At 39.9% G+C, this 15,857-nt stretch overlaps 1 protein-coding gene across 4 annotated transcripts in view; it reads right to left on the bottom strand.

Annotated features, from left to right (window-relative positions):
- Positions 1 to 15,857, bottom strand: part of AP2B1 (adaptor related protein complex 2 subunit beta 1) — a 127,275-nt gene that overhangs the window by 19,922 nt on the left and 91,496 nt on the right. For all 4 annotated transcript variants that reach the window (XM_023244427.2, XM_023244429.2, XM_023244430.2 and 1 more), the window contains one exon: positions 15,302 to 15,431. In XM_023244427.2, coding sequence (XP_023100195.1) covers positions 15,302 to 15,431 — 130 coding nt within the window. The remainder of the gene's footprint in view (positions 1 to 15,301; positions 15,432 to 15,857) is intronic.

Here is a 15,857-nt window from a genome sequence, read left to right as displayed (position 1 = left end):
TAGCCCATCATAAGAACAAAATTTCTCTGAGTTCCACACTATTCCATAATGCATCTGTATGTTTTAATATGAAAATGTGTTTTCTCTTCTCCCTTTACTTTTGAGTAAAACTGATGCTCCAGAAAATGTCCCATGTGTATTCTTCACTTCAAGTACCTCCTAGCAGTGTGTTTAAAAATTGTGGATCATGACCAAATGATGCTTCTTAAGATTAAGATAGTGGGTTGAAACTTGTATAAAATAATAAAACAGGGGTGCCTGGATGGCTCAGTCAGTTAAATGTTAGACTCTTGATTTAAGCTCAGGTCATGATTCACAGTTGTGAGATCGAGCCCTGTGTCAGTCTCTGCACTGAGGATGGAGCCTGCCTGAGATCGATTCTCTCTCTCTCTCTCCCTCTCTGCCCCTCCTCCGCTCACACGCTGGCTTTCTCTCTCAAAATAAAAATTTATCTAAAATAAATTAAAAAATAAAACAGGATGGAAAATATTATAGTGCATCTTATGAACAGTTTCCCAAAACTGTTTTGGTTTTACGTATGCAGTGTGTGTGTGTGTGTGTGTGTGTGTGTACAGAAACTGTATTTCTTACTGTAAGTGTCAGTCAAAAAAGTATAAAAGCCATGAATACTCACACGCTATGTAAAAAGCAAGCAGTGAGGAAATGGATTCAACGGACAAAGGAACAGAGTGCATACCTCAAGCTGCTCTGAGGATGCCTAAAGCAGATCACAGATGGCACCAAAGAGCAGATTACCTAATCTTCTGTGCCTCTGCCCTGTCACGTGCAGCGTGTGACCATAACAATATCAACTTGCCTTTCAGGGACATCAACAGGAGGAGCAAAAAGAAATGATTATGAGGCAGTTGGAAAACACAAAAGCGGGCTATAAATGTTTAATAATAATAATGATTTTCAAAAGTTACTTTCAGTGGCTGCCGGGGAAAGTGCAGCCTGTCAGGCTTCGGCCTGTAAGTAGCAATTAGTTTCCTTCCATAGTATAGGAAGCCTGCTGCGGTAGCTGAAGCCTCTTTATGGTGCACAGCTGGAGACAAGCAGGCTAAATTAATATTCTAACCTCGTTCCAGTGTACTCAAAAGTACTATAAAAAGGTACGAGATGAACTCAGTCTGAACTCTGGTAAATGCAGCCTCTCACCAGAGATAACCGCAGGAGGCAGGGCCACAAGAAAAACCTAGGCAAGTGGCACACAGCTCACCTCTGAAGAGTATATCATCTACTCTTTCATGACGTCACTTGTGACCTTTTCCAAGTCTCTGAAGAATATTTTTTTTTCTTTCATTCCTCCTCTCCATTTAGATTTTGGAAAGAGTATTTGCAGGCTGGTCCAAGCTAGGACCAGGCAGTGACGCCAACCATCTCCAGTTCTCTGAGGAATGATGATTCAGATGTGTTTTAAGTGCCACACCACCTAGTCAACAGATCCTGAGGGAATGGCTCTGAGTGACAGGTTTTTAATGGCACATACTCCAACTGTGTGATGTATGTCATCTGAGACTCAATCTGCTAGCTGCTGGACTTCCCACCTGTACTTCTGCATCTCTGGTCAATGCCCCCCAAATATCTACCATCTGTAGTATAAAATATGGTCTTCCATTTCAAATCCTGTGGACCAATAAGTTGAGAATCCTGAGAAATTGAAGTTTAAAGTTTAAAAGAAATTGCAGCTAAAAACAGAGAAGTAATCACGAAACCTGCCACCGAAAGTGTCAATTTACTTTCCTTCTGATGCTAATCATATTTGAACTTGACCAGCATCTTTAGTTTACTTCCAAGACTGAGATACCAATCTTGTTGGAATCTCTATATGTTCTTTCTCACTCCACCAACAAATCAGATGGGATTACACAGCAGCCGAGAAGCCCTCGAACGGTGCCAACCTGCTGCCTATCGTAGATAAAAGCCAGACTTGTTCACTCTCAGACAGTTAGGATTTTCTCATTGTTAAGAGTGCGTGGACAGTGGGACTCTGTACAGAGAAAATTCGACAGGTTCCCCTCCTCCTGATATAAGCAGTGGCTCCATGTCTGTAATTTACTCCTGGGCAACAACATGGCACTTCAGCATTTGAAGGTTCCATGACCAAAGAGCTCTTAGAAGGGAAAGGAAAGCTCTGAACAGACCCCCAGATGATCTCTTAAACTGTAAACCCTCTACTATAAGAGTATTATAATCACTGGGTTTTAGAAAGGCAAGGAGATCCTAAGAGCCAAGCTCTCTTAGTAGGCCGTTTTGAGAGGAGGTGAAAAGAAACCAAAAGGACCCTGACTCCTCCTATGGTCCCCATCCGGTCATGAGATCTGCTTAATTTCCATCTCAAAAAAACTCCCAAAGAGTTTATACCACGAATTAGAATGCAGGCCAACTTAATATCTCTAGAACACCAAAGAGAAGGTTAAGATTGTAAAGTGGCATGTGGGGCGCCTGGGTGGCTCTGTCAGTGGAGTGTCTGACTCTTGATTTCGGCTCAGGTCATAATCTCGTGGTCATGAGATTGAGGCCTGGGTCAGGCTCACACTGGGTGTGCAGCCTGCTTGGGATTCTCTCTCTCCCCCTCCCTCTCTCTGCCCCTCAAAATAAATTTAAAAAAAAAGAGGAAAGAAGAAAGAAAGAAAGAAAGAAAGAAAGAAAGAAAGAAAGAAAGAAAGAAAGAAAGAAAGAAAGATTGATTGTAAAGTGGTATGGATAGATCATGAGTTCATGACCTGAGCTAAACTCAGGAGTCCGATGCTCAACTGAGCCACCCCTAACCACCCCTAGACTGTTTTGAGTATTTGAATAAATTGTTACCTCGCAAAGAATTGAGCAATGAGATACAATGAATATCCACTGGCAAAAGATAATCATCTTCCACTCTTAAAATTTGTCTCCTTCTAGCTTTGTGTCTATCACAATTACGAAAAAGACAGGCTTCTTTCTGGTCTTACAGTAAAAAGGGAATTGCTCAGCTCTAATTCTTACCAGGCATCCAAATGATTTTGGTTTTCTCTGAGGCTCTAAGACACTTACAGAGCACCCTTGAGCCTCCAGTTACTCTGAAAATATCCAAAATAGTCTTAGGCAATTAGGATAACAGTTTAATAAATAGTTGCGTAGTGGCAATTTATTTTAAAGTGGCACACAGACATAGGTTAGCAACAGAAAATGTTCTCCAAATATTTGAATAGAAATACGTTCTATTTTCCTAGTTATCTCCAACCTTGGAATTGGGGTCCATTAATGTGCTGTGATTTTGCCCTTTCAAATATTGACGAACAGAGTAAAGAAGCAATAGCTTCTAATGTTTGCTTTGCCTACTTGGAAGAAAATGAATTTGTACTTGTAGTCCTCTGATTAAAATTGAAAGGTGTCCCAGATGCAGTCAATGAGGAAAGGCAGGGCTAGATCACACAGGGCCCTAGAGACAACTGCTGGGCTTTTGGCTTTTCTGCTTAGAAAAAAATATCAACACAAGTTCTTTCAGACAGGTGATGTATCCTTGAGTAGAACAGGGCAATGGTATAGCAAAAATTAAGCCGCTATTGAAACTCTGATAGGACCACACCTATATGGAGAAGGTCACTGGAGAGGGCAGCTGTGCACAAGGAACCTGGATAAGGGAAAATAATGCTAAGATACACTGAAGCTCTGGTACCTTCCTCGTTTTTTTTTTAAGGCTTATTTATTTTTGAGGTGGGGGGAGGGAGGCGCAGAGAGACAGGGGGACAGAAGATCCAAAGAGGGCTCCATGCTGACAGCAGAGACTGATGCGGGGCTTGAACTTGACGAACCATGAGATCATGACCTGAGTTGAATTCAGGACACTCAACCGACTGAACCACCCAGGTGCTCCCTAGCTTCCTTATTTTAAAGAAGTTTTAGATGTCAGGCAAAATAAATCAGAAACTTACAGCAAATGTGTACGCGATCTCTTTCTGCCAACACAGAACTCACCTGCCATACTATACTGACCAATCTGGTTACTATCCAGAAACCTCTATTACAAACCCCAAATTCTCTCTTCCTCCAGCACCCTACAACAGAATGACTCTATACAGTTTCAGTTGCCAGAAACAGCTAGCAACATTCTCACAGGCCTTTCAGCCTGCCTGACAGTTCCCCAAATCCTAAAGTCTTACCTTAAACAGATTCTGCCAGATCTATTATAGGTTCTAGGCACCCATCTCTCTCCCTCCTTTGTTTGCTAGGTCTAGCTGATGTGACCTTGGTTGTAGCTGTCGCATCTCGGAATACTATTTGCTGTAACAGCATGAACTGCTTGCTATGTAGGGCTTACTGTTAAATTTAAAAAATACATTTAATACATATTGTACTGAATCACAAAATGGTGAAAACAGGACTAGTAAACCACCAGTTAAAGTGATTAGATATTCCACACCCCAGTCTGATATGTCATAAGACAGAAGACCCAATGGAAATGCACAGACCTCCATGAATGAACATTAGTCATTAAAAAAAAAATTTTTTTTAATGTTTATCTACTTTATTGAGAGAGAGAGAGAGAGAGAAAGAAAGAGAGAGAGAGAGAGAGAGAGAGAGAGAGAGAGAGAGAATGAGTGGGGGAGGAGCAGAGAGAGAAAGGGAGACACAGAATTCAAAGCAGGCTCCAGGATCTGAGCTGTCAGCCCAGAGCCCCATGTGGGGCTCTAAACCACGGATTGTGAGATCATGACCTGAGCTGAAGTCGGATGCTCAACTCATTGAGCCACGCAGGAGCCCCGAACATTACTCAGTTTTAAATCTTGGGGTAAAACTGATCTAGAATGAAACTAGGTTCTAGATAATAAACATACAGTCTCAGATTAGTTAGCAGCAAGTCAGAAATCAAAGGGGTTCACAGGTGTGCATATGTTCTGCCCTGGTATATTATCTAATCTTAACATGGACAAAAGGAGGGCATATAGTTTTCAAGATGACTGGACACATGGACAGGCCGCCATGCACAGATGCTGGCTCTGAGCAGTTTTACTGGGGAAACAGGTCACACATAGAAGGACAGAAATTATTGTGAAGGCATGAGCTATGGAATTGAGAAGTTTTGTGCTTTCAGCCTTCCAACTCCTTTAATGGCTTCTGGAAAGGAATGTTACCAAACCAAGGACCACCATTTATTCACACACTTTTCAAAAATGGTTAAATACTATTTCCCTTGGTCTCCAAACTGTAACTGATTCTAAGTACATTCACCAGTGTCTCTATTTCTAACCAATTTTTCTACTTAAAATTAGAAGAATAAAACTGGCATCTACTTGCAGTGCACACAAATAAATGTCCTTCCATAAATTTAGGCTTTCCTGAAGTGGACTGAAAGGGAAATGAGTTCAGACTGACAGATTTTCAGGCCCTATGAACCTTGATTCAGACAGAAACTTGTTCTATAAAACCACAAGCTGCAGAACTAGGATCTACGGACAGAATTTAAAGGAAGACATGTTTTAGTCAATATAAATTAACTTTCTAACTTAAGATGGAATGGGCCATTCTAGGGTAGTAAATCACTACTAGTATTCATGTAGATGTTGAGATACCATTACTGCTAATATAGGGTAAAATCCATCAGAAATAGAGTTTGAAGTTTTATTTTCAAGGTACATGGACCTCAATACCATGAAGCCAATGCTTAACTCTGACATAAAAATTGTAAATAAAGCAAATTCTTTTATCTCAATGAACATGATGTTATGGCAAAATATAAGAGAGTAAATATGAATGAGGGCAGGATATGGCTCTTGAGTGGGCTTCAATCCAGCTCAGAAAAATCAGAGTAAACTCTCTTTAATTCCAACCCACAATGTACTGTATGGCTTTGCATACATTATCAGCCATAATGAGAACATAGGGAGTAGAAAGAGGTGCCTACTTTTTACTCAGAATTCAAAGTCCCCTACTGCATAAAGATCACATTGTTAAATCTACTTTCTAATTATTTATCAAACCAAAGCCACAAAATTGATTCCATTTTTCATCATCAACTCCTAACTTACCATCATGATATAAAGATGCCTGGGATTTTAATAGATGAAAACCCACAGATCATTTTTATTACCACTTTAGAACTACCTTATGAGATTCATTTTTTGCTGAAGATCTGCAGCATGGGGTTCAGCTACTTGAGTAATCTGATGAGAGACCCTTCTTTATGAGGAACTAGGTCACAAGCTTGGGTGTTTTCAGAACTGAATTCTGAATTTCAGGAACAACTGTGTCCTGTCACTGATGCCAGATTTATGATGCATTGGACCACCTCTGCTTATCTGGGTACAGAATTCCTGGCTACTGCTTATGGGTGGTTATTCAAGCAGGGCAGTTGCTATTAATAAGTATATCCTAAAAGAGGGTCCCATAAGCCAGTTGTTGAGTGCTGATTATTATAGAAAGACAAAAGATATTGCCTAGTAGAGTCAAGGTACATGGACCAAGGTACATGATTATCTTGATGAAAAGGATAAGGAGTATTCTCAGTAAGGATAACCTAGTAAAAAAGCAATATCTAGTATGTAAGATAGTCTAATTTCTCAGATGAGACATGAAAAATGAATCAAATTTGAAGCAGCAAACGGGCACCTGGGTGACTCAGTCAGTTAAGCATCCGACTTTGGCTCAGGTCATGATCTCACGGTTTGTGAGTTTGACACCCGTGTTGGGCTCTGTGCTGACAGCTCAGAGCCTGGAGCCTGCTTCGGATTCTGTGTCTTCCTCTCTCTCTGTTCCTCCCCCGCTCGCACTCTGTCTCTCTCAAAAATAAATAAAGATTAGAAAAAAAAATTGAAGCAGCAATCACAGAAAGTAATTTTCTCTTCTCTTTGGTAGTAAAATGTTTTCATCTTTCATAACCAAGACTCCATGACCTACATATTGTTAATGGAACATTTCAGGTTCCGTCCTGTCTACAGAGGTTATTTTCAGCATTGGATCTATCTGTCCGGCCTGGGAACCTCTTATAGTTCCCATAAAATCCACCAGTTCAAGGACTCAACAGCTATTCAAGCAGCATGTAGTCCCATAAAAGCAATCAGCGTGCAGAGTCCTCAATTGTGGATCCTGGAAGACCAAAGAAGTTTTTTAACACTGAACTTGTTTGGCTTGCACGACAGTCAAGAAAAATCAGCAAATGCCAAGCTGGTTAGCTTCATTTGATGGAAGCTGCTGAAAAGGTCTTCCATTTGGAAGCATTTACCAGTTTTTTTGGTACAATAGCTACAGCTATGGGCTTTCTGAGTGTGAACTGACATATGTAAGCCATGAAATATCAGGGACAGGCACCATCTGCAACTGATTGTCTCACAGGCTGGAACTGCAATGTAGGAGTAGCAAGGGACAGAATTTTCTCAGGGCCATACACTGGCGCAAAAAAAAAAAAAAACAAAAAAACAAAAAAACAAAAAACAACCCTTTTGGCTGACAAAGATCTTAAAGATATGAATAAATAGGACTGTAAGATTGTGTTCTCTGGAGCTAGGATCTTCAGCACATTCTCCCCTAATCACCCCAAAGGTAAAATGAATAGAAGTTGTTTTAAAAGAGACACTCAAAGAAAAAAAAACAGAGACATTTTCCCTAATTAGTATTCATTCTGCTATCAAACAATGCTTATGTAGGGTTTAAAAGCAATAGGTTGATAACAAAAACCATATATAGGTTTATCTCCAAGGCTCCTAATTGTAACTACTATAGAAAGAAGAATTTTTATAAAGGTGTTATCAGACTTTCAGGTAAAGACAACAGACTGAAAATTACAAATTTTCTTTCTCCTGGAAGAAATTCTGTCATAATTAAAGAAAAAAATTAAAGGTATAAATTATAAAGACTGGGGAGCAATAAAATCTCGGTAGTGTAAAATACATGCATTAGCAACACCACCACAGAATTCTCAAAGGCTCAGGACTGGCAACACCTCTAGAAATGTATGGAGGGGACTGTGGATAGACGGTGTTAAAAGAAACAGGCTTAAGGTGCTGTTGGGAGTCTGACATCCCCACCACCATTCTAAGCTACCTTAGGCTCTCAACCCTTGCGAAAAACTAAAGATTAATTCTTTAATAGGGGTGATGAATTCAGCGAATTTATGCATAATGAATGCTGAGACTCTTCAGCCATCTTTCCTAATTTAGCTTCCAGAATGCTGGCAGAAAGCCTTTCTAGACAAGAGAGTCAAAGATAATTTCTGGAAGAATTAAGCCAGCCCAAGAAAAAAGATATGGAAGTACTGACATAGAGGATTCCAGCTGCCCTCAGTGATGAATAAACTGGTGGTCCAGCCCTGGATCTCCTGGTTTAGAAAGCCATACTCTGATCCTCCTGTGGCCTCCCTGCAACCAATGGATAGAAGAATTCTCAGGACCAAAGAGATATGCGCAGATAGAACACACAGAATTTCCTGGCAGACAGACCCAACACTGTTTCCAGGGCCTGTTTGAGAGACTTCTATCACTTTTGCTGAGGGTCAGTAAGCATACCCTTAGGCCCAAGGGATGGCCAAAGGGTAGAGATGGGATGAAGGAGGGTATGGTGTGAAACAGGCTTCTCCAGTTGTACTTCTGAGTGGACAAATGGGGAATTCTAGCCAAGAACCAAATGGAAATCCTAGAATTAAAAAGTATGTTATCTGAGAAGAAAATTATACTGCATGAAGTAATAGAAGATTGTAGCCTACAGAAGAAAGAGTCAGTAGACTTGAAAACAGATCAATAGGAATTATTCAATCTGAAGAACAGAGAGAAATGATAAAAAGAACAGCCTCAATGATCTGAGGGACGATATTAAGTGGTCTAACATTTGTATAGCTGGAGTGCCAGAGGGAGGAGACACACAATGGGGCAGGAAAACTTTGAAGAAATGATGGCAAATTTGGGAGAAACAATCAACTTACAGACCCAAGACAATCAATTAACCCCTAACCAGATAAATATAAGGAAAACACTTAGGTATGTAATGGTTAAACTGCTGAAAACCAAAGATAAAAGAAAAAGAGAGGGAACCCACAGATCAGCACTGACCAAGAAAACTTTCTGCAAAGATGGGAAAGTTCTGCTTTTGCAATGCCCAACCTAGTAACCACTAGCCACACGTGCATTTGAAATGTGGCTAATCCATCTGAGGAAATGAAAATTTTATTTTATTTAATTTTATTTCAATTTAAAAAGCCACATGTGGCTAGTGGCTACCTTACTGAACACTGTAGCTAAAGAGAGTTATGAGAGGAGGGCCTGGGTGGCTTGGGATGGACTGGGTGGTTAAGCATCCAACTTTGGCTCAAGTCATGATCTCATGGCTTGTAAGTTTGAGCCCCGTGTCAGGCTCTGTGCTGACAGCTCAGAGCCTGGAGCCTGCTTCGGATTCTGTGTCTCCCTCACTCTCTGCCCCTACCCTGTTTGCTCTCCCTCTCTCTCTCAAAATAAGTACACATTAAAGAGAGTTATGAGATATCAAGCCATCATAATATGTGCACTTTACTGATTCAAACAAACAGTAATGAGAAAAACAAAAAGGTTAAGGTGCTGAGATAATTAGAAACCTGAACACTGGGTATTTGATGTTAAGGAATTCTTGTTAATTTTTTAATGTGAACAAGTTACTGTGGTTATATTTTTTAAAAAGAGACTCTTCTTTTTAAAGTTATATACTGAAATATTTACAGATGAAATGCTATGTCGGTATTTTCTCAAAATAATATGGAGTAGGGCTGGGGATAGGGGTATAGATGAAACAATATTAACTGTGGATTGATAATTACTGAATGACAGGTATGGCATACATATCATTACACTATTCTGTTTACTTTTTTGTAATGTTAACAATTTTCCATAAAAAGTTTTTAGAAAGTAAAGCAAAATGAGAAAGAGATGGAAAATAGGAGGGAAAAACAGGGATTTTCCCTGAAGGGTCAACATCTAAATGGCAAGCAAGTAATGGGAGATCTATAAAAGTTAAAAAACAAACAAACAAAAAACCACCCAGAATTTGGGCTTCAAGTTTCCACTTCGAAAAAGTCCAATGAGTACCTGGTACAATGGGTGAAAAGGGACTCATACCTCTTCAGGCACATCACTGTTAACTTTCAGAACATGATGGATAAAGAATAATACAAGTTGTCAATAAGAAACAACAGCGCAGCATTAGAATGGCATCACACTAGGAGGAAAGTGATTTGTAACTTAGAATGTTATACAGTAATTGTCAAAAAGTATAAAAATACCGTAAAACACGTGAAACTTTAAAACCTTTATTCTCCACGTACCATTCTCGGAAGCTACTGGAGGATGTTTTCCATCAAAATGAGGGAGTAAACAAAGAAAAGAAAAATACAGTAAGGAGACCCAACATAGAAGAGAGGTGAAGGCAATGAACCGTGGAATAGTGATGAAGGGAGTTCCCAGGATCACAGCCATGTTTCACACATAAAAGAAAACCAGTTCAGAATGGAACAAGTCAGAAAACTCCAGAAGGGACCCTCAATAAAGTGAAAAGTGATAAACTGTGTTTGAAGGCTCTGACTTCATTGGAAGTTGGGACTGAATTATAGTTAAAAACACAAAAAACTGGGGCACCTGGTTAGCTCAGTCAGTTGAGTATCTGACTCCTGATTTTGGCTCAGGTCATGATCTCAAGGTTTGTGGGATCAAGCCCCACGCTGGGACCTGCTTTGCACAGAGCCTACTTGGGATTCTCTCTCTCCCCCCCCCCCTCTCTCTCCCCCTCTCTCTCTGCCCCTCCCCTGCTCATGCACAGGGCTCTCTCAAAATACATAAACTTAAAAATTAAGCAAACAAGAAGAGACAGGTATTAACAGGTAAGCATGCAACTAACTACTTATAAAAAGTTTTATGGAGAAAAAAATAATTATCCTTTATAGCTCTGCTCTGAAGTACAGCAATAATAATGTAAACACTGGGCTCTGATTAAAGCAAATTCTGAGCTAGCAGAATAGGAGGGAAAATAGAAGGAGAGGAAATTGGCATGAAGATAATGTCAGTGAGTGGGGAAAGATGTACAGGAACACCTAAAACGGAAAAATTCATAAGTCACAATACAAGCATGTTATTCAGACATAGAGAAGTAAATGCAAAAGGTATCAACTGAAAGAGGCGAGAGGGATGGACTCTGTGGAAAGAGAAATTGGGGGTCATGTCGGGGCGAGAAGGCTGGAGACTGGGTTTTTCTTAATTAACTATAGAACCAGTTGACTCTTTAAACTGTTTTTATAACCCTGACAAAATTAAAACTTGAAAGAATGGTGCTACCAATGATCCCATAAGAGTTTATAGCCCAATGGGAAAGGAAGCCAAGCAGCTGTGAGAACTCTGCAGCATCTGTGCAAAGACCAGAATGAATACATGTGACGCTGTAAGTCTATTGTCTTTTTGCAGACACTGACTTGAAGCAGTAGCCTGCCAGGTGTCAAGTTTGAAGACGTATATTGGGAAAATGTTTCTAAGCAACTAACACAGATGAAATGAAGGTCAAGGATGTCAGAGAAGACTCATTTAGAAATAATTCATTTAGACATTTGCTAGTGTTTTGGTTTCATTTAAATAGAGGGAATCAAGTCTCTTTTTCTTTTTTTTTTTAATTTTTTTTTATATATTTATTTATTTTTGAGAGACAGAGTGAGACAAAGTGAGAGTGGGGGAGGGGCAGAGAGAGAGAGGGAGACACAGGATTGGAAACAGGCTCCAGGCTCTGAGCTGTCAGCACGGAGCCCGATGCGGGGCTTGAACGCACAGACCGTGAGATCATGACCAGAGCCGAAGTCAGACACCCAACCGACTGAGCCACCCATGTGCCCCAAAGTCTCTTTTTCAAAGAATATAATTGTATGATATAAATAAATTCAAAAGATCCCAGCAGAGGCAAGCTAAACTTTACTTTGTGTAATACTTATAAGTTGGATTCATGAAGGTTTTAACAACATCAGTGCAGTAGGAGACATTTTCTAGGCTCACACCTCTACACCTCTACTAGGTATTTAATTCTTGTCTCTAAGGTATAATCTATTTTACATTTTAGGAGGGAACAGTGTCTTTTCAACCTTTCAATAGTGTTTCAGACAGGCTGTAAGTAAGTAGTCAGATGAGCATTACAATGAAAAGTTTTTGTACTAAGTGCTACATTACGTTCTGGCAGCTGGGTTTATTTGTCCTATATATTGATATCAAATCAGCCAAAATAGTTAAACCCACACTGCATTCAAAATTTCGTTTCTTCTTTCCGTTTTTTCTTTCCGATTTTATAGTCTAAAGTGTAGAAAAGTACTAATTCTCCTACATGAGTTCTTGAATTTAAACACTTATGCAAATATAATGTTTAAATGTCAATCAATTTTTATCTGGCTTTATCCTAGATCTTCATGATCTAAATTTGTTGGAGTTAATACTGGATTATTTTTGTTCATACTGGGACAAGGGCAGAATGGAAGCTAAAATCTACAGAAACCCACCCACCTTAAAACTAGCCATAACTTTCAACTCCCACCAGCAGACATTAAATAGAGCTGCTCATAGGGAAAAAAGTTTTTCTCTTTTAAGTTTTTACTTATCTTCTCCACTGGGAAATGCCAATTAATGAGAAAACAGCGATAATTATGACATCCGTGAAGGAAGAGAACCATGGAGAAAACTCCAACAGTAAGTACTTGACTACAGATGTAAGTTTTTTTCTTTTCTCCTAGAGAAAGCTGAGATGCTTTGTTATACTCTACTTAGATGGAAACTTTTTAAATGTTTGCTTCTTATAACTTCAGGTTTGCAAAAACAAATACTTATAAGTCCTAATCAACACTTTTGAGGGAGGGATTTGGACTAAGAATCAACTGCTCTTATGAGGTTCGTTATTCCAGATGTTCATTTCACTGAATGAAAAATGGAAATACAAATAGGAAAGTAAACTGGCATTCATTTCTTTATTGTTTCCTTTTTGTTCTAAGAGCAGAAAATTTGCCCTGGTTTCTGTGACCCAAATTCCCTATCCTACTCCTAAAGTAAAGCATTCTTGCCGACTGTCCTCAAATATTATGCTGGAGGCTCTATGGGCCAACAGGAGGTTAGGTCTCAATGGAAAGGGAGCAGATGGAGATTTGGGTTAGTTCCTTACTTCAGGATTCTGTGCTGGAAAAGCCCCTTAACACACTGCTCTCGTCATAGTAACAGCCAGCTCCATCTGCACAGTAAGTCTTGTTTTGTTCTTCTAATCTGAGCCAAGTCTATCATGACTCACTCATCTTTGCTCTGAATCATTATACCCTTTGCTGAGAAAGAGGCATCAACTAACTGTGGCACTGAGGTAGTGAACCTGCGAACAGGCTTGGTGCGCTGGTATTTAAATTACAGAAGAACATGGGTTTTAACTCCAAGTAATTCTGCTGCTGGTGTCTCAGTAGTAGGTCTCACACTGGTGTTTCCAGAAACACTGAGCAATGCTATCTCACCTGTCCTGACTGGGAAGTGGAAGGTTGATATTTTTCTTTCATCATTTCCAACATATTTTATATTTTTAGTTTCATCCAGACTATTCATTTCAAGTTCTTGGTGGAAGAGGAATACTTGTCCTCTGCTTTGTTGTGACTTCTCTCACAGTACACCTTTCCCTCTTTTTATGGTTCAATTTGTGAACTCATTGTCAACAGACAGTTTCTTTTCAGGTGGGAGTCCTGATGGCCCTGAAGTTTAGAGCTCTTGCAAAATGATTGCTTTGTATTTGCTTCTGCCAGGTACCCTGGGTTTCACCAGTCCTGGGCCAATGTTACATTCATTTATTGGTTTGGAGAACACTTCACCAAATAGCTTTTATATTTGGACTACACGCCCGTATATTACGCCATGTATAGCAAAATACTGGCCATGGATTTGTCATAAGAGGGCACCCAGAGATACTTTTCCATCACCTGCCTTAGTGGAAACACTTTTCCCAGTCCCCTTTCACTGAGGGAGTTCCCCTTCCAGGATATCAGCTCTGTGCAGAGATCAGCTAGAGTTCCCTGTCTCCGGTGGGCCTAAGACTGTCTCTCTTGTCCTTGTGGGCATTTACAAATCCCCAACACCTAGGGCTTATATCTGTATTAATAACCCTTCAACAGTGCCACACTTTAGCTTACAAGCTTACTACTGTGCCTTCATGTTTCTTGAACTCCAGAAGGCTTATATTTCAAAGAGAAATTCAAAACAGATGAAAACTGAATGAAACTCTCAGCTAGTACTTAAGCATTCTAAAAAATTCAGTATTTTCAAGATTGAGAGGCTCTTGTAGACCTGATAAAGTTCTGAGCTTCTGTAAGATGCTACTTAGCATAGTTATATGCTAATGGGGGGGGGGGGTGTCTTTAAATCCAGATAACTATATTTGGGTTGTGTGCTCAAAGATAACCTCTATATAAATCTCTACTGAAATTTTTTCTCATAGAAATGACAAATTCACTACAAAAGTCTTAAGAAAAAAAGTTTGTAAATAAGATCTTAAAAAGTTTCTAAATGTTTGTTGAGCAAAATAATGAATAACTTCCTATGTCAATGTAGGACTTTTTACTTTTTTTTTTTTTTCATTTTTTTTTTTTTTTCAACATTTATTTATTTTTGGGACAGAGAGAGACAGAGCATGAACGGGGGAGGGGCAGAGAGAGAGGGAGACACAGAATCGGAAACAGGCTCCAGGCTCTGAGCCATCAGCCCAGAGCCTGACGCGGGGCTCGAACTCAGGGACCGCGAGATCGTGACCTGGCTGAAGTCGGACGCTTAATCGACTGCGCCACCCAGGCGCCCCAATGTAGGACTTTTTAAAAAAAAATCTGTTTTTATGTTTAAACTCCAGGGGTGCCTGGGTAGCTCAGTCGGTTGGGTGGCCAACTTCGGCTCAGGTCATGATCTCGTGGTCCGTGAGTTCGAGCCCCGCGTCGGGCTCTGTGTTGACAGCTGTTTCAGATTCTGTGTCTCCCTCTCTCTGACCCTCCCCCATTCATGCTCTGTCTCTCTCTGTCTCAAAAACAAATAAACGTTAAAAAAAAAAAATTTAAAAAAAAAATAAAACAAAATAAACTCTATGCCCAATGTGGAGCTTGAACTCATGACCCCAAGATCAAGAATTGCATGTTCTACTGACTGAGTCAGCCAGGCACTGCTCTGATGTGTTTTTCTTTTAAATAAAAAATAAAACTCTTCTCCATAGTTATTTCAAACCTGAATATTCCATGACCAAACCTAATATAAGGAAGAGAGAGGAGTTGTGTTATATATAAATGAAATAAAATTGGGAAGATAATCAAGTTCATCCCTGAGTGAAGTAAAACTCTAACCTGGAGGTTATTCAGAGGCTCCATTTTCATGACTGGGCCCAAGGTGTTGAGAGGCAGGGAGACATCAATGCTCTGGTTTGGCATCAGTGGTGTATGGATGGCCAGAGGAGTGCTGGGGATGACACCAAAGCTAGGAAAGAGAATGAAGAAATTCCAGAGGTTAACCAGGAGGCAGGATTTAGGCACATCTTTGTGTTCCAGTGGCTCTTTACTCCATATCAAGAAAACATATTTTTAATTTTTAAGTTTATTTATTTATTTATTTTGAGAGAGAGAGAGAGAGAGAGAGAGAGACAGCAGGGGAAGGGCAGAGAGAATCCCAAGCAGGCTCCATGTTGTCAGCACAGAGCCTGATGTGGGGCTCAATCTCATGAATTATGAGGTCATGACCTGAGACAAAACCAAGAGTCAGACACTTAACCAACTGAGCCACCCAGATGCCCTGAAAACATAATTAAAAAAAAAAAAAAATTAAATGGAAGGAATAGCAGGAACCAAGGTGCTCAATTCTAATTTCCTATAACACTGATTACAATATAACCCTTGTTTCCCATGA

The sequence above is a fragment of the Felis catus genome, chromosome E1 (genome assembly GCF_018350175.1).
Source record: "Felis catus isolate Fca126 chromosome E1, F.catus_Fca126_mat1.0, whole genome shotgun sequence".
NCBI classification, from domain to species: Eukaryota; Metazoa; Chordata; class Mammalia; order Carnivora; family Felidae; genus Felis; species Felis catus.
Note: the sequence above shows the minus strand (reverse complement) of the source record. Positions and strands in the feature narration are given on the sequence as shown.